This window comes from Bombus pyrosoma, linkage group LG14, assembly GCF_014825855.1.
Source record: "Bombus pyrosoma isolate SC7728 linkage group LG14, ASM1482585v1, whole genome shotgun sequence".
NCBI lineage: Eukaryota > Metazoa > Arthropoda > Insecta > Hymenoptera > Apidae > Bombus > Bombus pyrosoma.
In genome coordinates, this window is record NC_057783.1 from 8,158,126 (window position 1) to 8,181,233 (window position 23,108).

General features: G+C 40.6%; 1 protein-coding gene across 1 annotated transcript in view; it reads left to right on the plus strand.

The window, feature by feature from the left end:
- LOC122574633 overlaps positions 1 to 16,331 on the plus strand; it is a 164,651-nt gene extending 148,320 nt beyond the window's left edge. The window contains exons 6-14 of the mRNA XM_043742405.1: positions 2,636 to 2,707; positions 2,785 to 2,988; positions 3,215 to 3,406; positions 3,612 to 3,846; positions 5,026 to 5,229; positions 5,723 to 5,825; positions 6,909 to 7,158; positions 7,779 to 7,957; positions 9,101 to 16,331. Of these exons, the coding sequence (XP_043598340.1) occupies positions 2,636 to 2,707; positions 2,785 to 2,988; positions 3,215 to 3,406; positions 3,612 to 3,846; positions 5,026 to 5,229; positions 5,723 to 5,825; positions 6,909 to 7,158; positions 7,779 to 7,957; positions 9,101 to 11,297 (3,636 nt within the window). The 3' untranslated portion in view covers positions 11,298 to 16,331. The remainder of the gene's footprint in view (positions 1 to 2,635; positions 2,708 to 2,784; positions 2,989 to 3,214; positions 3,407 to 3,611; positions 3,847 to 5,025; positions 5,230 to 5,722; positions 5,826 to 6,908; positions 7,159 to 7,778; positions 7,958 to 9,100) is intronic.
- Positions 16,332 to 23,108: the final 6,777 nt, after the last annotated feature.

Consider the following 23,108-nt stretch of genomic DNA (forward strand, 5'->3'; position numbering starts at 1 on the left):
CCTTCTTTACTCAAAAAATCTTCGTAAGAAACAGCGGAAAACGTAAAGAGTCGAGCGTTTGATGCAAAAGCTGTTTTTCTTTGTTAAAGAGTGGCATTCTAAAAATCTGGGCGCTGTAAATTTATTAGTTGAAACGCGATTTCATTTCATGGGTGCTTTTGTTTTACGCAACCGAATTTGTTATTTATTATTTTGCAGAAAATTTATATCGTTTCTAACAGATTTGTTTGCGACAAAATATCTTGTTTTTTGAAAGTACGCTTCGTCTGGACGATATTGTAAATTTTATACGCCGTACATGGCTGCAGGTATCGCGTATTTTTATACATAAATATATTTTATGTATTTTTTCAAAGCCGTAAAAGCTAGTTGCAGGAATCTTTTCCGCAGCGTGTTCCATCGAAAATAATTGAAAATTCACGCAACGGTCTTCCGATTTTTACCTTTGTTGCGTACGAGGTACGTGCTGACACACGATCGCAAAGAACAAAAGAGAAATACTACGCAACAGTGGAAAGGGAGGCGAAACAATGAAATAAGCAACCCAACACGCAATCCGGAAACGTATCGTAAAGTCAACTGTAAAAGTTTCGTACGCGGCATTAAAAATGCACTGTACTGTTTCGCAGGTGAGTCTCGTTTCCAAACGGCTTAATTAAATCCGAGACTTTGTAAATCAAAACATGTTCGTGGGAACAATATTTCGCTTGGAGCATATTGCCCGAAAAACTCGTATCTCAGTGTAAAAATTTCCCGAGAAATTTGCTTGTGATCGGATAGTTAAAAATACACGGGGGTGAAGCGAGGAAAAAAGAAAAGCTCGGACAAATAAATAACTCTACGTACTTCTACGTAGCGACGAGAAAGCCGAACGTAAAACTGTCAAACGCTTAAATAAAATCAACCGTGCGTGTGTTACGTCGCTTCAAGAAGAGTTGCATCGGATTCGAGAGTCACGAAACACGTGAAAAAAGTCCGTGTGATTTGTTTGACAAGCAATGCAAAAATAACGTTGCTTTACAATATTTTATACGTCGCGTCGGCGATACTCCCTTGATCTTTCTACTAGTTTTTTTCCCCTATTCTTTTCCTGTTAAACCTTTCGCTCGAATCTGAATTTTACAAATTTATTTGGGCGTCGACCCTGCATGAAAGGGAGCAAATATATTTCTTTTAGAAAAATAAATTCCAATTCGGTATACATTTTTTTTCAAATCGATACTCTTACTTACTACGTGGCAAAAATTATATTTTCTATTTTTATAGATTTCGCCGCAATCCTCAAATAATATCATCGATGCACAGATGAGCGCAATAGTTGGAACTCGATTTGACCCTAGGTTGCTCTTAACTTTGGAAGAATGTTTTTAATTTTATCGAACGTAAATTTGAAGAAATGTTCTCGACCTTTTCCAAGTAGAGTATACGAACGTGCAAAATTTTTAAAAGAAATCGCGTTGCTCAAAGCCAATAGATCCTTGGTGGGAAATGATCGTAAAGTACGTCGGCGTTGCATCGAGATCTTTTCAACACATCAACAGCGCCACTTCAACCCGCATTTCTCGTCCCTTTCGACGATCGCTTTTCACGGACAGCGATCGACCACCGATAGGAGGTTGCTTATTCGTGGAAATGTATTTCTGATCGAAATGCTGTCTCTAATCAATATCCATTAAGCCGCGGAAAAAATGAAAAAAAAAAAAATTCAACCGACCCGTGTCCACGTTGCTCGTCCACGACTATTGCCACCTCCGCAGTTTTCGTTTCGGCGTGGGTTCCAACGGATGGATTTTCTGATTTTTATTTCGTCGTGCCCGACAGATTGCCTTGTCCACCGCACAGGAACGTATATGTGCAATTTTGGTTTTTGCTCCGGGCAACTTACATTCTTCTATATTTGCTGAAGTTTGGTATACTAGCTACAGACGAGTAAATTCTTTACCGACACTATTAAATATTGACTGAAATTTAGATAATGCGACTCTCGTTACTAATAAGCAACAAAAACTAAACAACTCCTGTTACTTCACTATCATCATATTAACTTGTAAATTAAATTTCCGATATTTCAATATACATATAGTATTGTTAGCATTATAATATTATATATATTATTAGTATGATATTATAATATGATTATTAGCATCATAATATATATCGGATATTTTTAAGTACGTATAATTTCAGTTTAAAAACTTGTTTCATTTCCATTGCACACTCTCCGTAAACGTGTTCATAATATCTAAATATTCCATAACATTTTACTTAAAACTGTATAAAACGTAGGATGATAAATCACGTGTAAGGGTCTCTAAAACGTTTCTAAACCATAAAGATAGAACCGCAAAAGGTGACAATGCATCAAGGGTATCTACAATTTTACGAGATCGTGTTCAACTGCTAATAGCGTTCGTCGTAACGTCGAAACCGGCTGAAAAACGGGTCAAACAGCCGCTCGTAAACTTGTCGGCAACATCGCGGACGAAAGAAACGGGTGGCTCCTTTGCACTTGCACGGAAACGTTAAAAGTCCCTCATTACCTAAGCTCGTTTCGAATTCACTTCTGCTGGCTTCCGCGCTTTAAAATTTTCCACTTTCTTGAATTCTACTAGCTCGGCCGTTTGCTTGCTTTCAGCTGAAAGCGTTCTACGTCGACCTACTGGTTCCCCTCGAGACGAACCTGGAGAAAGACACCAAGGTCGTCCAGGTGAGTGTTCTCCACCGGCGTCAGGATATCAAGCGACCGCCGGATTTCTGAATAATGCAATAATACTTTTTACTCAGAGCGAACAGAAGAAGTTTCTGCAGCAGCACAAGACCAGGTCCGAAACTTACAGCAAAGCGGCGGCAACGATGAAGAAGCAGAGGAAGAAGTCAAGGGGCGCGAGCAAGAGTGGACTGGCCATGGACAAAGAGCTCAAGAATATGCAGATTCTCGAGGAAGAGAAGTCTAAGCTAGACGCCTTTTGTGAACAGAGTTTGAAGAATGTAAGTATGCAATGGACGAGCTCTTAAAACAAAAAACCGGGATACAGAGCATCTAGACACTTTTTTAGAATTCCCGTTCACTGATATTGACAGATGATAATTAATTGAAGGGAATGAATTTGTGTCAGTTTTGACGTTGATGTAAATAGATCAATTGGATCAGACACGAAGAAAAAAGGGCGATGGACGGACATGAGAAAGTATCGAGTGCTCTCCTCTTTTTCAGGCTATGACTCAGGAACGAAGAAGGTACGGCTTTGTTCTCGAGCGACAATGCTCCTTGGCGAAACATTATGCGAGTTTTCACGAGGTCGCGTTAGCTGCTCTTCATCCCTCGGTTGATAAGTGGCGCGAGGTAGCTGCTACTAGGGAATATTTACCACAATCCGTGGAAGACATGTTCGCTTCCAGGCTTAGAGTGAGTGATACTTGGAATATCCCTCTGCTATCATATTCTTTTCTCGAAATTTATTGTATAAAATGCATCTTTGGAAGATACGAGAGATTTGTAACGATCGTACAATGACCGCTATATTTGTTTCAACGCGTTTCTAATTTTTAGTAATTATCAGCAAGTTTCCCTCTTCGTCGATTAATAATAGTAACATCTTTTTTAACTGCAGCAAGTTTCATTTTGGCCCGAGGACGAGGAAAACGGCGGCTCGGAGTTAACCATGAGCTCGCAATTGAGAAAGACCAGAAGCATGGATAGCTCTTGCTTGGAACTTCGACCTGGACCGCCGTCCGGAAATGTGCCAAGTGCCACTTATCAAGGTCCAACTTCTCATCTTTCATCTGTACTGTCTAGAGCAAGGTCAGAGGCCAATCTGCACGCTTCGACATTATCTCTGGATCCAGGTTAGTCTCTCGTTTTTTACAGAATTTTTCATCCGAGATTTTCAAGGGAAAACAAGGTGAAAAGTTTCAACAGCGAAATTTAAATACTCATGAATATAAAAAATGCCGACATAGATGTAGACGCTAAAGAAAAATCGAAATTTTTTTTTTTTCGGATCACGTATTCGGAGTGATGCTAACGCGTAGATGTTACGTAGTGATGGAGAATGCGAAAACACGGCACCACAGTCCGTTTTATTTTAGCCAAAGCCAATGGTCGAGTGCGTTTCGAACGAGTCGGGGTTGAACACATAACAAACGAGTGCAACACGATCGGGTGGAGAAGTGCTCGCAAAACAGTTGGAGAGAGTCGAGACAGTTCGCTGTATCGAATATCGAATTCCATTTGTCCACCGTTCCGTACGCTGGCGAATTTTCCGACTTTCCCCATTATCCTTCTCGAGGAAAAAATCCTGTTACTCAATATCTACATATGTATCGTCGAACGAGAGAAAATCTTGAGACTCGAGGGGCAAAATATCTTCGAATAAAATCCATCGAATATTTTCTACATTAATTCAACAATTTAATCGATTCGTTAATTTCTCGAACACATCTAAAGATATAGTTCGATCCCCTTAAACTGAACAAGTTCTTAAATAAAGTAAAACTTTTCGTTTTCTGTGTCGCGAAAGTTTTCCAAAGCAAGGCTCTTGCGCGCAAGCCAACCGCATAAATTCGTTGGCTATGATGCGAGAGTAAAATTGATTGTGTTATAGAAAGAGGGGGAGAGAGAGATAGAGGAAAAAAGGACAAGAATATCATAAGAATGTTCAAATAAGCATTTCATTTCGAACGTAATGGTTTTTGGCCAACTGCCATTCTTCTATCCAGAAGAGAACACGGTAAAATAAAATCACGGCGAACTCGTGAAACGCGTCTCTCGATATGAAATTTTATCGATTTCGTGTATTCTGTTCCAAGTGGACCAGTAGCGAATTCGTATTCGCGGTTAGTCTCGATAATTTTTCCTGATGGTAGTGAACTGCGTGCTCGTAAACAGAAGCGAAGAGGTTCGAAACACTAATTGACCAAAATCCTTCCACTCGAAAGCGTGCAGAGTTCTAATCCCTTCACGGTATGTGCAAGTTACGACAGAAATGAACCGGGTTAATCGTTCCCCTTCGCAAAATTTCGCAGAGGTTCCAGAAACTCCACCAAGGCCGAGGTCCATGGCGCCTCCGGCATCACGCAACAGCGGCAGTGGAGGTGGGGGTGGTAGTGGCACAGGGGTGAGCTCCGGTGGCTGGGGAGATGCACCCCTCGCGAGGGCTCTCTTCGCCTATTTGAGCTCCGGGGAAAATCAGCTGAGTTTCCTGGAGGGCGATCTCATTGCGTTGATGGGTGAGTGCTGGATGCCTGAACGCTTACATTGCCGCTTTCCAGATACGCGTTTGTTTCCTCATGAAATCATATCCCCCGTCTGACCACAACGCAGTTTCCCGTCAGATTAGTCGGATGTGTTTGGAATTCGTTTACACAATAAATTCTAATAACGATGCTCTCGCCATTATCAAACGCTTGAATACGAGCTACGAGATTCAGAAAATAGAGAAACACGCGAAATACTCTAATCTCATCTTAGTAAATAATCTTTCTCGTCTATACCTGAGAAATTTCCAAGCAAATGAGAAGCAGTCTTGATAAAAATTGCTCGATAGCAAAAATTTCCGTTTTATACGAAAATGATATTATTTCTTTGCGTAACCTTCTCGACTGTGTAAGATAAATCAGTGCTTTGAAATCCTGATCCCTTATCGGTCACGATATTCCCTCCTCTTTCTAGCAAATAAGCAGCATAAATGGTTATTTCTATTTCACGAAACTACCTTATTAGGAGATCGTCAGAAAGGCTGGCAATTTGGGGAGAATCTCCGCACACAGAGCTCCGGATGGTTCCCACTGGCATACACAGAAATTATTATCGACGATAGTCTAGGGTAAGTTAACAGAGGCAGGAAAGTCTGTGCTTTTGGTAGCCCGAACGATATCTGAACAGATCTTGTTACGATGTTCGTTGCTAACAATTGCACGGGTCGAATGCAATTACGCTAATCTAGAACGATAACGGGCAACGGCTGATATCGATGCAGCTATTCCCATTAAACGTACTCGTCTTGGTGTTATTGTTGCATGTACTCTCCTAAATCCCATTATTCCGATGCTCGATTTACGATACGGCGGTGGAAATTTTGTCAAAGGCTTTTATGTGTGATTTATCGTTCCTATCGCTTGCCAGAAATCTTCACAATATAAAAATGTTAATTTCCTCCTTAATCTTTTAAACGATTCTCTTAAACAGCCAATCATATAACAAGATGAATTTTTCTTCGGTCTTTTTCCTCTTCTTTTACACTCCGTTCGTTGAAGCTTTGAATTTTTCATTTCAGTGGAAAGTTCATAAAGAAACATCTAGGGAAATATTTACAGTAAAATATACACAGTAAATTCTTCATACATTTTAATGGAAATCGTTAATAACTTCAAAACAAGTTCCATCAAAATAACGAGCACAATTTATAAAAGTAAAATAAACACAATTCAACGACAATTACCGAGCAATGTGTTACGGTTTCGTTGAAACTAGAACCGTGAAAATTTAATGAATAACATTTTATGCATTGACGTTTCATATTTACAGTCATGTATACACACACGATTGTAAAATATGGGGCAATGGAAGATTAAATGCAATTTTTGACTAACAGAGAGTCACACAAATTTTTCACAGCAAACAAAAATTAGAAAATTGTTACGAGTCGTACAATCAAAGATAATTGGAATGATGTAACAATTTTAAACAGTAATAAATAATGATCGCGTGAGGACAAAATGTATGATTTGTCCTGCATGATAAATACGTAGTTCGTTGAGAAATACATCTTATTATGATTAATATTTCATAGTATATAGAATATGCTCTCCAACAAACCATGCTTTTCCTCCTGATATTTTCAATTATTCCGATTTAGCCGGAATCGTTAGCATTATCACTAAAATCAAATGTACGATAATATGTGAAGATCGCCGAGTCACGGAACAAACAATGGTCGCGTATTGGAGCCGCAAGCAGTTCCACCCTGTAAGCCACCACCCTCTCGACCGCCAGTGACACCGAGCATCGATGAAGTGTCGAGTGGGTTCCATGGAGTAGGAAACAACAACGTCAACAACAGTAACAACAATAACAGCAGTACCGGCACTCCTACAAATGTACCGAATAGCAACAGTTCTCACAATTTAGCGACACCTACTGCACGTCAAACAAAACCGGTGAGGATTTCATTCCACTATATATTATTACATTGTTATTATATTATTATTATATTATTATCATATTATACGTTTCATTGCTAATTCGATTTATAATTCGATATTTAATATCAGAATCTTTGAATTTACGAAAGAGACCTGTATACATCTTTTTTAACGCTCATCCGTCTCTTGAAGAAATGTAAGTCACTTATAAAGAAAAGTGAATGATAATGTACAATTTTTGATTCTTTCATTGTAAATAAAAAAGTTTACAAGCATCAGTTATTTATCTTTTCATTATATTGACTTCTTACTTTCTTGTATCAATTTGACATGAAAGAAACAATTAAATTAGGGAAATGAGGGACGGATGAGGTGAAGTTAAAAGAAATTTTCAAATTCATTCCCGCTTTGTTCCATAAAATTTGCAAACTTCAGGAACTTGTAAAATAGTAACGAATTTAAAGATTCTCGAACAGAAAGATCGTAAAGTTCGCGAGCAAAGTATACGAACCGAGATGGAATAAGCCGAAATGCATTCTGAGATGTGGGTACCTTTCGAGGGAACGAATGTTTCCTTGTTTAGCCGAAAAGGCGAAATGTAAATCTCATAAACTTTCATGCCGGATTTTCTTTAGATCCGTCCATCGGGCACTTTGCCCACTGTTTTGGCTGGTGGCCGTAGGATACAGCCACCTGCTCCGCCCGTGCCACCTCCTCAAGTCGTCACGTCTCTTCACAGCAGCAACGACAGCGGTTTCTCAAACGAGCCACCGGCTCAGCCTGATATCGACTACAGCGACGACGAGGCCATGAGGTAAGCGATCACCACGAAATTTCATCGAAGATACTTTGGAAACTCTAATCGAATCTCGTCGAAAGTAGTTGATGATTGTTTGGCAAACCTGTAGAAACGCTTCTGCCTGTGATTCGTCAACTTCGGAGCTTTGTATTTTATTCCTGCTCTCATTTTAATATCAATTTTATTATCTTGGTCTTCCCGGTATCTTTTCTCTAACGAAATGTATAAAGATAGAATCGTAGAACCGTAGCTTTTGTTTACGAAATCTAACGTCCCCCCTTCCATTAAATATTTCTTATTCATCTCTCGACATTTCCATAAAAATTCGATAATACATGTATATTATATTACGTGCATGCGTATATAGTTCATAGACTTTCCCAGTTTTACATATTCCTCGTCTAAAGATATGCCTAGTCCTTTGCTCCTGAATTACTTTCACGATCTTTAGAAATAAATTCTCATTTTTTCGTCATTAGTTATTCCTACTATTTTCATTATATCCAGCGTAGATACGGATGCGTATCATTGCGAAAGGAATGAACGATTTTAAAGCAGATCTGTATTTCGAGTTCAAAGGATTCGCGTAACATTGGAAAGAAGATGACTAAAATTCGAAAAAATCGACGAAAATGAGACGTAGATTTCTTATCAGCAATTGTATCGTTCATCATTTTACACCTCTTCTCCTGAAAAAAAAAAGAAAGAAAGTAATAAAAAGACGTGATCGCACCCAATATCCATTCGATACCGAACCTGTAGGCTTGTTTTCAGAGTCACGATGTTGTTTTCTCTCCTGATTTGTAGATTCCGCATGCGTTATCGTGGTCGATGGAAATAAAATACGGCGTGGTGGTGGCTCATTCACCTCTCCGGGCTCCTGCGATGCCAGCAGCCATATTCCCCATCCTCGCATATCGCAATATCCGCGACCACACAGCTCAACAACCGCATAACTAATCCTACCCACGTACTTGGCTCTTGGTTCTTTCTCCATATGCTGCACTATTCCGCTCTCTTTTCTTTCTTCTTCGTCTTTCTTCTCTATTCTCTCTATCATCTCTTCTTTTTTCTTTCTATCTTTCTCTCTCTCTCTCTCTTTCTCTCTTCCCTTCTCTTCTTTTTTTTTACTCATCCCGAGCCCGCACGAAAACGCAGACAACGACGAAGAAAGCCGCGTGCCGATAGAATAACCGAAGCGGTGAAGCAACACCAGAAGGACGACAAGCCCAGCAACAAGGACTGGGAAAACGATTCCTGGAAGACGATACCCAGGGACGAGAAGAGTTGGCATCTTTACAGAACCGCGATGGACATTTGGGCGGAAGCGAACGCGAATCAGGGCAACGAGAACGGCGAGACAAGGTACCAGAATCGTCATTACGACACTCAGGAGCGCAAAAATGGAAGGGACTTCTCTGACCGTGGTGCGATGGAGAACGGGCCGACGAGAAAATCAGGAAAGAAGAGCCAAGAGAGATCGCAGAAAAACGAGTACGATAATCGCGGTCGCGGCAATTCCAATCACAAAAGCAAGGTTATGAGCAACGAAGAACCATCGAGAAAGTCCACAAGAAGGAATAACGAGCAAATGGAACAGGATCGTCGAGAATCGAAAAGAGTGAAGGAACACGATGAGACAGAGGAGGACGAGATCGAACTGGAGGAGGAGGACGACGATACCTACGTTGGCAGGATCGATTACCAGAAGTACGACGGCAAGAAGTATTACGGGGACAGAGCTGATGGTCAAGAGCGCAGCTCTCGTCGCGGATATCATCCGGTTGCTCAGGAAGAATCAAAATACGAGAACGAGAAGACATCGTCGGCCTCATCCTCGGGCACCGATGACGAGAGTACTATCACGATCCCGGAGACTGGCAGGAAGGTGGAACATATCGCGCAGAAACTAGAGCAAACCGCGCAAAAGTATGCTCGGGAGCATAGCCCGCCAAAGTTTATAGAGCGAAGGAACGATTATAGAAGTTTAGAGCGGAGAGAGGAGAAGCAACCTCCGCCGCCGTACGAGAGGTATAACGACTGCGATAGGAGTCGTGGACCGCAGAGGTTCGAGCGAGAAAGGGAACGATACTTGGATAAGTCGCCCAGTGCGGCTCAGAAGACCTCTACTTACGAAAGAGAAAGGACTTTCGAGAAGAATCCCGATAGAAATAGGAATATCGAGCGGGCGTCGAGTCGCCGCTTCGAGAGGCCGAGACCGCCTTCCGAAGAAGCTCCTGAGAGACCAACGGACCCCCGTAACCTTTATCGAGAGCGTAGATTTTCCGACAAAGAGGAGGCGATCTATGGCGAGACCAGATACGTCAGAGAAAACGTGTCAGTAGATAAAGAGCGCGGATACGAGTCGAACTTTGAGACGAAGCTGGAAAGGACGAAGGTGATCGAGAGGCACGGCTATCAGAATCTCGGTCAGAGTAATCTTCAGAAGTTCCAGAGGAACGGACAGCAAATCTTGGAGAAGAACGACACGAATAATAACACGTTGAAGGACGATAACCGCAAACCGTTGCTCCCAAGACAGACGACCGCTGTTGGACACTTGATACAGACAGGTAGAGCTTTCGACGTCGACTCCAAGAGTCCGAAACTCGTGAAGAGAACAAAGTCCTTCTGGAGGTTCAGGAGAGATTCCGACGTTCTTGAGGGTATGGCACTCTGGCAGCACAGATCTTTGGTCGATATTCCGAAAATGATTAAGAAGGAAGCGAAAGACGACGCGAATTCAGACGACACCAGCAAGCAGAATGCAAGCGACAGCCCCAACTCTCGGCAAAGTTTGGAAAAAAGGAACAGCGACGTGACCATTACCAACGACTCGCAGCACGAAGAACCAAAACCTGCGGAGAGAATTCACGTGCCCGAAAAATCCGATTACTTCGAGGATTTTCCTACGCCGGCGGAAAGACCAAAGACTGTCGAGAGGTCCGAGTATCGAATGCATCAAGAGGAGAGGTCTTACTTCATGGGGAACGTCTCGCGGAAAGCCATAATCGAGAAGGAGCGAAAACGTAGCCTGGAAGCTAAGCGTAACATGATCGTGGCCGAATTGAAGGAAAATAACGAGGCCAAGAGGAACGAGAGGAGGAAAAAGTACACGGACGACGAAGATGGATTGACGCAGAACTTCAGCGAAACAGAGGCGTCCGACGAAGAGTCCACGTACAGTTGCATCGTAGTAAAGGATCAAACAGTGGCGGAGAAGACTCTTCTTCCCAGGACTAAACTCCGTAGGGATTCCGATCGAGAAAGAGATAAAAATACTTGTGGACCGTGGTACGATCTTTGGGGAGTGGACGCCTCCGTCAACAAGAAGAAGAAGAAGAAACAGCAATAAATCTATTAAACTCTCTTCTTCGTTCGGATCCTCCGAATCGGTATCATTGTTTGAGTCCCTAGCGGTCTCCATGAAAGAGTTCATCACGTTTGAAAATTTATTAACCTTATACCGTTCAACAAAGTTCTGAAAACGAACCAAGTCTTTGCACCATTTCAAGACCCGAGAGAAACGAAACCGATTTCGAATTGGACAAGCCAGTTGTGGAGGAGATAGTTAAGATACGATTCGTTTAATAATTTTGTCCTTAAAAGATCGCTCGTTTTTAAGTTTGTCATCGCATTCCAATTTTATTATCATCTCCACCCTCGTATACCCGATTTGCACCACGAATGACCGTTCGCAAGTCTTCCACGTAGCGCTATTCCCATTGCTTCTTGAAACGTTGAAGCCTGTTTTTATGTTTGCAAGCATAGTTATACTGTTTTATTCTGCTTTCGTCGACGCTTGTTTACGATGAAATCAACGTGTTGACGTTAAGCGAGCGCATAAAGTAAATCGAAATGCGACCAACGATTTTACACGCGCTTGACAAGCAGTCTGTGACCGCGATGGAGAAAACAACGTTACGGATGATGTTTCAATCGTAACTCTTGTTGGATCCGTCGTTACAGAACACTGCATCGATTCGGTGATATTTTAGTCTTGTAAATTCCTGTAGAGTCTCATAAATTATTAAAGTCTCGAAATAATCTGATATACATGTCGGATAAGTTTCGCGCCGAGTTCACGAGAAATATAAGTAGCAAATCTAGAATCAAAGAATTTTTAAAAGAATCTATATGTTCATTCACGCTCTGGTAATTCTTTAGCTGAAACACGAGTAAAGAAGTTTTAAACATGTGTGATACGTTCGAACGATCGGAATTAATCTGTCAGTTTCCATAAATCGTTCCCGTCAATGGCCAACGAACGCATAAATAATTGCCCGTTGCCGCGCTGCGCTTAAAAATGACTGTGTAAACTAGTTTCTACATTAATAACATGACGATTCGAGTTTGAAACTTTATGTCCACGTATTCGTTCATTACCCGTGTAAATTAGTTTCTGGTTCCCGTTGAAACGATTTGATATGCGGTACGCTGTTGCAACATTCAATTGAATTCAGTTTCATTCCCACGGTGTTTCATTTTGATATATCGTGAAAGATGTTTACTACGTCCGCTGTTTTACGTATTTTTAGCAAAAGTTATGTCACAGCCTGGTGTGGTCGTATATCAACGCACCCAAACTTTTCCTCGCAACTTTAAGAATCTTCGTAAAAATATTTCAACGTATGTGTTTCGTTCATTTTTTCGTAGCTCGAAGAATTCGTTTGTGCACCTCGTATCTTCTTTCATGGCACCTCGGCATTACCAATTGATGAAATTTGTATGCTAAAAGGTGTTTTGTTCGTGCGATACACCAAAGAATGTTCACTTTTGATTTTGTGTTTGCGCTTCGCATGAAATACCGTGTCAATGTTTGGACAATATCGCTGTACGTTGCTCTTTGTTTTTCCATAATACCGTGATACAAGTTTATCGCCAGCAATCTGCAGATTTTTCGAATGTTTTCTACAGTTTCTCTTTCTGATTGCCGTATAAAATAACGAAAATAGTACTGTTAAATTTGTGAAGGAATGGCTCGGAAGCGCGCTGTGAAAGTGATTTCACAGTACGCTTCTAAAGTCCCAGACAGTTCGATCTTTCTATCTTAAAAAAGAATTTATTTAACTTCCTACTCCTGCTAGAAAATCTCAAGTTTTCATTCAAGAACTGTTTGGATTATACATTGTATCATTTTGTCGATCAAACTTTTAACGATCGAACAACAGCGCGAACAGTGCGACTGATAAAATTCCCTCTGATTATTCGATTCTTCCAGGACAAACATATTCGCAACGGTAAAACTACGCAAAACGAAGACGAACGATCGCTCGGCGCCAGCATTGTCATGAGATAAACTCTTCATCTAGATTACTTTCCTCGTATGATGTTAGATGTACCGACAAAGGCGGTGCCCCTCTGTTCGAGGGACAACAGTTCCTTTCATGAAAAAACTTCTGAAGCGACTGCTTCGTAGATTCTTTTTTTTTCCGCGGCGTGGATGTCCGTTCAACGAACACGTCTGGCTTTAATCCTCTATGACTATCCTTTTGAAGAGCGAAGAGATAGATTCACGAAGCGATTCCTTCGCTTCGTACGATTGAAATTCGTTCAGTCAGCTTTTTTCTGAAAATTCTTCAGCTCGTGATATACGTTCAGAGATTTTTCACTGCGATTCGATCTGTCAATTTATCGAATGTTTATAACACGGACTGATAATCATAGGATGATTAGGGACCATTATGCGATCAATAACGATACATTTTTTATATATCAAGCTTTAAGAGCATTTTCTCATAAATATGAGCATTTTTTACGCATCATAGAGGATTGAAGAATAGTCCTCCGATTAAAAAGGACCATAAAAATGTCAACTTCGCCAGGTAAGACGAGCATTTCTCTTCGGTATTTTATCTTCATCAAATATTTCCACCATCCGTTTCGAGAAATATCAATTACTCTTGTAAGGTAGTTGCGTTTTAAAAGTTATTTACATTCCTTATGTGTATTTTTTCTGTTCTACATTCTTTACCTACGACCCGTATTTCGCGCGTCCCAGCTTGTTGTCACTCCTTCCAAGCGTCTTACTTCCCCAGCCTCGGTCGAAAATCGATTCGTACGCAACTATTCGTTATTTTTATCGGGCCCTCGATACACTCGCGCCAGTAACGGCAGTTTGTTTCCAGGCAAGTTAATCCCCGATGCCGCTTCCTCTACTTCGACGACTCCGTCGCGCCGTCATGGAATGAAACTTTCATTCTAGACGTCGTAAAGCTGCTTCACGTTCATGCCCGCACGGGTTAAGGCTCGTAAAATTTCACTCCTCATTTTTTTTTCCCCCATCCCCCTTTGCTTCTCACGCCCTCGACTCTTGTCCACCGCGACTCGCGCGCTTCCGCGTCGCGAAGCTTTTTCTCCTGCGGCGACTGTCGCCGCTTCTTCAACCTTGCTTGCCTGTGAAAATAAACCCCGACGAAAGAGAACCGAGCACAAGCTCTGGTTCTTCCCATTGCCGTTGCGTGCGTGAGATCGTGTGTCGTCGAGAAGAGGAAGCGTGCTTTCGAGTTTCGTGACTTTTGTTAGCTCATCGCCCGCTTCCACGTCCCGAGCCCCGTTCTGTACCCTTCCTTTCTTATTTCCGTTCTCTCGGCTCTCGTGTTTGTTCCACGAGTCCCAACCATCGAGAACAACGATGCTTACCGTCGTATACATTCGTTCAATTCCGATACAAACATTTATCCGACAGATATTATGACGTATGATTACTTCGATTAATATAGTACGATAGGTTTGTCCGAAGAAATATACTTCGCAACGTGAGGTACGAATTTTTAAGCTGGAAGATTTAAGGGACACTTGGAGTTTCGTAGTTGTAGAATTTTGCAAGCAGCTCTGTTATTTAGCCATTATTGCGGTCGTAAAGGATGTCACATTTTAAACGATATTATTGTTCGTTTATTTTGAGTAGAGCGTATATGAAATTGTTTCTTCAAAGGATATATCGTCGTTCGTTTGTACTTACGTAAAACAGCTATTCTAATTGCCTATATTAAACTGTACAAATATTTCTACTTAGATATATACGCATGATTTCGATTCTTAAATTTCTGGAAACTTTATTCTGATAGATTTACCATGATATTTTCTGCCTTCGAGTCGTTAAACTTTAGGTATTGACCTTTATTCACCGGTATATGATAATCTGTAAATATATTCGTTTTTGAATTAGCAAGTTAAACTTGTGATAAGTATACGTAGTTGCGTTCGAGCTGATACGTTTTAGATTATTGCAACGGAGTAGATCGCGCGATAATTTTGGACCGTTTTGAAACGAGAAAAGAGGGGGAAAACACGAAAATATCTAGCAAATAGAGATACGCAAAAGACACCATTGTCGTGGAGAGCAGAAATCGAAAGATCGTCCCGTATCGATAGAAAACTTTTACTGCGAATTTTATCGCCGTACACTGCCAGGCATTCTGATGTTTTCCCATTTCCGAAGAGTTTCCAGGGAGTCGAAAAGCTTTCGAGTTCATCAAACAAGATACGACAGTCGTAAAGCATCGATCAACCCCTGTAAGAACACTTCGAATCTTTCTACATTCCAGCAATGGGAAACTTAAGTGATAACGAATAGAACACGGTCATTCCTAGGTGCCCTGATTTTCGTCACACGTAATTGTACATACTATATCACACATCCACGGACATACATACGTATTATCGTTCTTCCACTTTGACAAAATATTGTTACTCTCTGTCGCGTGGACAGAGAGAAGAAGAAACGTAATAATCTTAGAACAGGGATCTCGAGATTGGTCCTTCGAAACGCAGCCCGTTTTATCTAAATGTTTGCACCGTCTCTCTCTCTCTCTCTCTCTCTCCACCATCATCAATTAATCGAACCTGTTGAAATGCACTTTAAACGATAATAATCAAATTCTAAGGCTATAACTATTCCCTGAATCGTAGAAAATGTTGTTAGAACCTTCCGCGATTTCATTAGGATGGGATGCGCGTGTCCTACGTCGATTTCGGGATCTCTGATGTAAATTATATAGTTTCCGATGGAGATACGAATATAAGAAGAAATAAAAGGTTTAGGGAAACTTTTTTTGTAATTGCGTTAGATAAGCGATGCGATAAACGTGCGAGTCCAAGAAGAAAAAGAAGATGTTAATATATTATAAATACGCATATACCGGCGATAGTGCCGGATGGTTAGGGGAAATTTCACGAAGCCGGCTCGTTTCGCGATGAAAATTACGAGTTCGAGGGATGATTTCCAAACGGAGGAACGAGACGGGTTCGACTAGCCACCTCCGGTGACATTTTTGGGTAGTCTAGGGAAAACAAAATGATGAAATTGTTAATAAGAACCATGTATACATGCATATACGTTATATATATATATATTATTGTTATTATATTAACGTTTTTTGTGCAACCATGGTGTACGATTATTTATTTCAATGCAACCCTGCCACTATTTTACATTATTTTTGGAGTATCACGACAAAATATTCCTAGTATTCAATAAACTACGGTATTCGATTCATTTTTCAACGTCAACGAGTAACTCATGGCGATTGCAAACGATTCGTTTGGAAAACGACTAATATGTGCATATTTTTTATCATTGTTTCGCACGGTAGGTATCTTTGAATTACGATTTTATTTTAACAATAAAAATTTGATTCGACGATATGAATTCGCGATTTATTTTCCTTATCGGTGTGCACATTCTTTTTCATTTAACGATTTTACGTGGTTAGTTTGCGACATGTCAGCAATATTGTTCAACGAAACGTATCCTGCTTTCCAATCACGAAGAAAGAAGCTTATCGTTTCGACGCAATAATCTCACAGGTGAGATCAGCAGGTAGGTATCTTTGTACCGCAATATCGTACAGTTAAGACTGTTAGACGTAATTTATTTTCCTGAAAGTAAAAAGGAAAATGTATATCTAAAAATCGGAGAGAAAATCTCCTGGACATAATAATTCCTATACATATGTATATACAAATATGATGGCTTACGAAAGTATATGAATACTTGTAGACAAAACACCAACTTCACGAAAGTACTTGACCACTTGTACATCAACACAGACTTAATAGGCAACGATTTATCGTTATCAACTTTTAATTCCGTGATCATAGAACATCTAATTAAAAGATGATGCGCTTTACATGTTAATATTCAGTCAACATTCACTCTAAAACATATGCTGTTCTCTCGGATCCTAATCTGAAATAATTAGTCCAACCTAGCATCTCTAACATACGATCATTCGCTACTAACATTCATATCAAATTCCCCATTCACGCACGATTGTTTCTAGATAAGGGTTATCGATTTTCCGTCACTCGCTGGCAAACAATTCTCCATAGAGCGAAAGGGTTAAACACGTGTGTACCGTTTCACGAACTATTCACAAACACTGCATTCAGTCTGGTGAATCAGACGCAAATCTGGCTGCAAAAGTAGCCTAATTTACTTTTTTTTTTTTCAACCTCCGGGGAATTGTAACGATTAAACCGGTAACTCAATGGGTGCTGACGTCGGGAAGAGAGAGACAACGGGCCAGATGATTAAACACGGGGGATACATTTGTTTCACTTTCGCCTGGAGGAATAGGCAAATACGCGAAATTGTACTCCGCCAACCGATCGGCTGATTGATTCCAGCTACCACGGGAAAAATTTTCTCCATCGTACTAGACTACAAACCACGTTGTAAAATGGAATACACCTGAGTTTCTAAAAACAGGTGTCAACCTGAGAAACTTTTTTGTTCGTCGATCCATCAAAACTTTCGCGTATTTTCCACGGTATTCCTGAAAGGTGAAACGAATCGATTATTCGAATGAACGAACGGGAGATTAATTATCCGGACGTAACAAATTATCGACCAACTGAATGATCATATTATACGGATTATATTTTATTATGAAACGAAAATTTCTATTAAAATCACCTGCTACGAGCCCTTCGAATTTTTAATTAAAACTACATGAAACAAGAGCAAAAATTCGCAGGGTGATTAAATCCCTCGAGTTTTGCAGTAAACGACAGGTACGCTCGTGTAACGACGTTTGATCCCGTTCGCTGTAAAGAGTGACTAAAAACGAAAGACCAAAACGGCAAGAATGAACCAACAAAATCACGGATATTGACGGATCAGTGAAAATCGGTGATTAGCGTTGTAGTATTAATCGACGCAATTTTGTAACCGTGATATGCAGCAGGCCTATAACGTGTTCATTACGTGCGGTACACATCGAATTGCCTTACCGCTGTTGCACGCCGCTATTTGCTTTACTTTGAGCCATCAAATTCTGTATCCAGGTTTTTGGCGTATGGAATGCACCAAAGCCGAGCGTATTTGTCAAGCAGTTAATTATCATTCGCATAGCCCTGTCCCTTTTATTTACGGCCACCGGTGGATGTGTTCCGGATCGACTAGTGTAGTCGATGAGGCATTCCTATCATTATTACAGAGCATTTAATTAGCCCGCCGATTTTTCAAACCAAGACTCGTTCCGGAGGAAGCATCGTTAGAGAAAATAGAGTCGTGGATCTGCGAATCGATCGATGAAAATTGTGTTATACCGTGAAAGACTTGATTTTCGTAGAAATCGGAGGCGGGGACTCGCCAGACAATTACCAGAGGTATTGAAATTCGATTAACGTAGGCTCCATTGTTTATCGCGATTCGGACGAATGGCAATTTTGAGAAAGGTAAGCTTCACAGCGATATTTTCAATTCTGGGCACTTGAATGATCTTTGTAAAGTAAACGGATCTTTAAAAGGGTATCTTTCTCGATCCCATCAAGTACAAGTTTCCTACTTTGATTGTAAGTGGTCTTAGTGTCAAATTCATTTTTAGCAGATATAACGTTTAAAAGCGAAAGGAAACTTCCGAAGAATTGAAAGAGCAAAGTGTCATTCGTAAGGAAACTTTAGGATCAATCGGAAGAATATAACAGTCTTATCGGTATATCATTACAGATGTATTAATAACACAGATTGATACAAATGCCTAAATGGTGCGTTCGGAAAGTGTTTCGACAGCAACGCAAACTTTTGATATATAGCGTGTTTAATGGCAATGTACCTGGCAGAGTCAGTTATGAATATGCTAACCCGAAAGGCTGGATATGTCGAAGCTAAAACCAATTTCGCTGTTCGTCCTCTTTTTTTTTTTTGCAACTAAAATTCTGGAACACGTCCTGTCGTTCAAAAAATGACTGAGACTGAATGGATTAAAAAGAGTCCGTGCTTCTTCTAACATTCATACCTACTTACTATCCGTACGCTATCCAAGTACATTTTTCCAACATTCTTGCACCACGAAGCGAATGAAACGAGAAAATAACACCATACGAAGGAGACGAGGAACAAATTTTTACACGCAATAATCTAGTATTAATGACATAAAAACGGAGCTGCTGTTAAAAAAAAAAAAGGAGGAGGGCGCCGAAATTCGCACTAAAATTCCGAGTAAAAGCCAATATAAAATGGTCCTTGCGAAGAGCGTAAAAAAAAGGGGGGAAAAAATATAAAATTGCACTATAGACCACGGTATTCTCGCTAACATTTTCGATATTGCGATTTATCGCGATGCCCTTAAAAAGCTGGACACGAATAGGAGGATGGGCAGGCGAAGGGGAAGAAAAATCTCGTTGCTCGACGCATGTGTCGCCCTCCAAAGTCTCGTAAAAAAGCTACCCTAGATGCGTTTTATTGGTCTAGGTAGGTAGGTGGTATACACAGGCGTGAGAAACCGGGAGTTTCGCTTTTTTCGCCGCAAGTGGGGTTGCAAAATGTACACGTGGCGTCCTGAGATAACCCACGCTTAAACAAACAGCGCTACGGAAAGTTGTCCCGGAATCTGTAAACAAAAAAGGTTCACAGAGTTTCCGCTTGTAATATAGAAACAGTAAAAGTGGTACGTGCAACAAGGAAGCAACTGACGGAATAGAAGGAGATCCTACATGTTTTTTTTATATTCAATCGCGAAAAGGATTACCTGTAACTTTATCCTTTTTTACGACACGCTACCGGTAAAATGAAAATACCGTGACACGTGTTCCGGAGTATCGACTCTAGATATATCGTGCCGTAAAACTTGTTCCCTTTCGTGTAACCGTGAAGATACGAAGGCAATGAAACTTCTTACAATTTACTACTATTTTTGAATGCACAGCTTTAACACCGTTCATTGTATTCTAGGATCCGAATCGATACGTAGTTTTACGATGCACGTGCAATGCTGATACAAGTGTGAAAAATAAACATGCATGAGATTTTGAAATAAACATTTGCATAGAAATAGATCTTGTACGAAAATTGCCTTTTACATCGAAATTTTCTATTCTAATTGAATTAAAAAATACTTCAAAATACCTATGCTCTTATAATTTGAACCTTTTCTAACATTGCAGAAATATACAAGAGAATATGTTTTCTGAAATTTCAAATTACTCGATTAATAACAAAATAGATACGGAGATGTTCATTAGTCAATGTATTCTAAATTTAACTATCATCTTTATCTTACGATTTAATTTACGACTAATTTTCCAGCATAATACAAAACACGGAACATAAAATATGTACCTTAAATTACATTGAATCGTGAAAATCAGGAACGAACGTGTTAACGCAACGAGATCACATTATGCGATAAATCTAAAACCCTTCCTGTAACTCGCATAATCTCGTGTAAGCACACTTTTTAGCCCACCCGACGCTTTTTTTATGTCTTTGCACTTGTTAACGGATGAACATTAATCACGTGCGCGAAGACTGGCTCGTTTACAGATTTCCTTCGTTTCCTTTCGTGCGGTCTGCTTCGGAGAGTCTCTACTTCCTCAGAATGAAATCACTTTACGCGACTGTAACTAATGCAAACAGAACGTGTAACGCTGGCTGAAAATGTACGTGAATCGCGCAGCCGTTGTTAAGGTAAATGTGAAAAACTTCCTTCAAATGAAATAGAACGTTGCAACCTCCGTGTGTGGCAGTACTAAATTTGCTTCACGGAAGTTGCTCTACATTTAATAAAAGGAGTGTTAGCTCCGGCCACGGTCTATAAAATTAAATTTATGTTTTCTGCAGTCTGATTTACACGGCGATGAATTCTGGCTGGATAATTCCATGTTAATGTTAGCGCAGACATCGCAAACAAAATAAATTTGATAAATGTACGAATTTTCCAAAATGAAGGAGAAGAGATATGAAAGAACGTTTCTTTGCATTCCATATTTTACAGTGAATGCTTTAGCGTTCGGTCGAAAAATTTCGTAACCTCGATAAATTCACTACATGATTAAACACGCGAACGAGTAACGACTTTTAGTAAAAGTTTGTCTATCTCGCCACCTGATACTAACAGGATTGTGTCCGCTAAATTTCGCGTACAATATTCACATGGAACAAAGTATAGCGTTACGTGCTTATAAATTATATTTCGACGTTGGCGAAATTTGAATCGTGTTTATCATGCCATCACAACTAATTACGCCACTGCTCATCGAACTGTTTTATAAATTATCTACACTTTGGCAGAAACTGGAAACCTGTTCGGCCATCGAATACTATTTACGAGTTATTCAATGCGTGAAATAATTCTCGCGCAGTTATAACGTCCACCGGTATTCTCCCGGAATGGAGAAAAATGACAAATTTCGCGCAGCATTTTTCCGTTCTAATAAACTATCGAAAATTACAAAGCGCGCGGTAATTCGTTGAAAGGCAGAGAGGTAGTTGTAAAAACAATTTGCCAGCTGTCGTTTCGTGCTCACTTGTAAACAAGGGAACATCATTTGGCCGGATCAACGCTGTCCGTTCCAAAAAGCGCCGGTCATTCAAAACAATCAAAAACGATCCATAGCCACCCTATCGCGACTCGCCTCTCGCCGGTTAGTCCCTCGAAGAAAATTTATGCACGCATACTGTCGATGCCGTGTAACGTCGCGTAATGGACGTTTTCGAAAAAGCGAATTGCACTGGGCGTCGATACGCGGCCGATTTAAATATGCAGATACAGCCAGCGATCAGGGAAAACGGTCACTTCTCCGCCGCGGCCAGAAAACTGACAAACGGGGGGTATCCAGCTTTCGCACACCGCGGCAACTTCATTATTTTGCCTGTCAACCGTCGGCTGATAAATCCCTGAAACGTGACGGCGGCGGCAGATATTGCGCGTTTCGCGGTCACGAGGACCGCGACATCCGCGCGCACACCCTATCATTGAAAATAAAAATTTCACACTGGCTCGTTAAAGCTTATCGCGGCCGTGGCAATAATTCCTCGACACGAACGAAACGCTCTGGCACGATAATACGCCGCCATTTTTATGATAATCCCCAGCACGGGTCGGAACCCATCCCCGATAATTACCGAGTAATGGTTCTCTTTCAAGTTTTTGCGAGGCCAAGTTCCTTGGCGAAATGGCCTCGGAGTTGGGAAACTAAACTCGGCGACGATTTCGTGCATTCCGCGTACCCAGTGGATGCTATTTCTTTTTCAATTGAGCGGCTTTATCACGTCCTATTGTTCAATTTACGCGCTGACGAATCGTTCTCTTAGGAAATGTATGTGTAAGACGATAAGTTATCTTTGTGACATTCGAGGCTAATCGTGTTAAAGCTTCATTGGTTTTAATATTTCTCGTAGCATCGGTGCTTTGTTTTTGTAAATGTATGTGGATATATGGTTCGTGAGAATACGTTCGTTATTTTTTCACGAGGTTTTATATTTTAAGAAAGAAGACACACGCGAAGAAGAAAGAAAGGGTTAACAGGAACGAAATCCAGGGAAGAATTAGCAGAAACATATCCACTGATAATTTAATCATATAGTATCGTGGAGCGTGCCATATCCATATTTGATGAATTTCTGGAACAACTTATGTGTATGGAGGAAAGGTAAGGAAGGTAAGTTTAACTTAGGATTTCGAAATCGTTGCACGGCTATATTTTAAAAAGATACAACTTGAGGCATTACGGTATTACGCGAATGTTTAAAAAGAAATACGAGTGAACCTTCCACGGAACAACAGTTGTTTAATTATGGAGAAACTTCTTAGCCGATTAGTTTTGAGATCAAACGGACAGAACGAAATTGTCACCGAGAAGTTTTGCAGTGGATTTAAAGTGGCATCGTTTCGTGTATAATTTACGAGCGCGCGTAGTTGGACAACCGGCAGCGTCC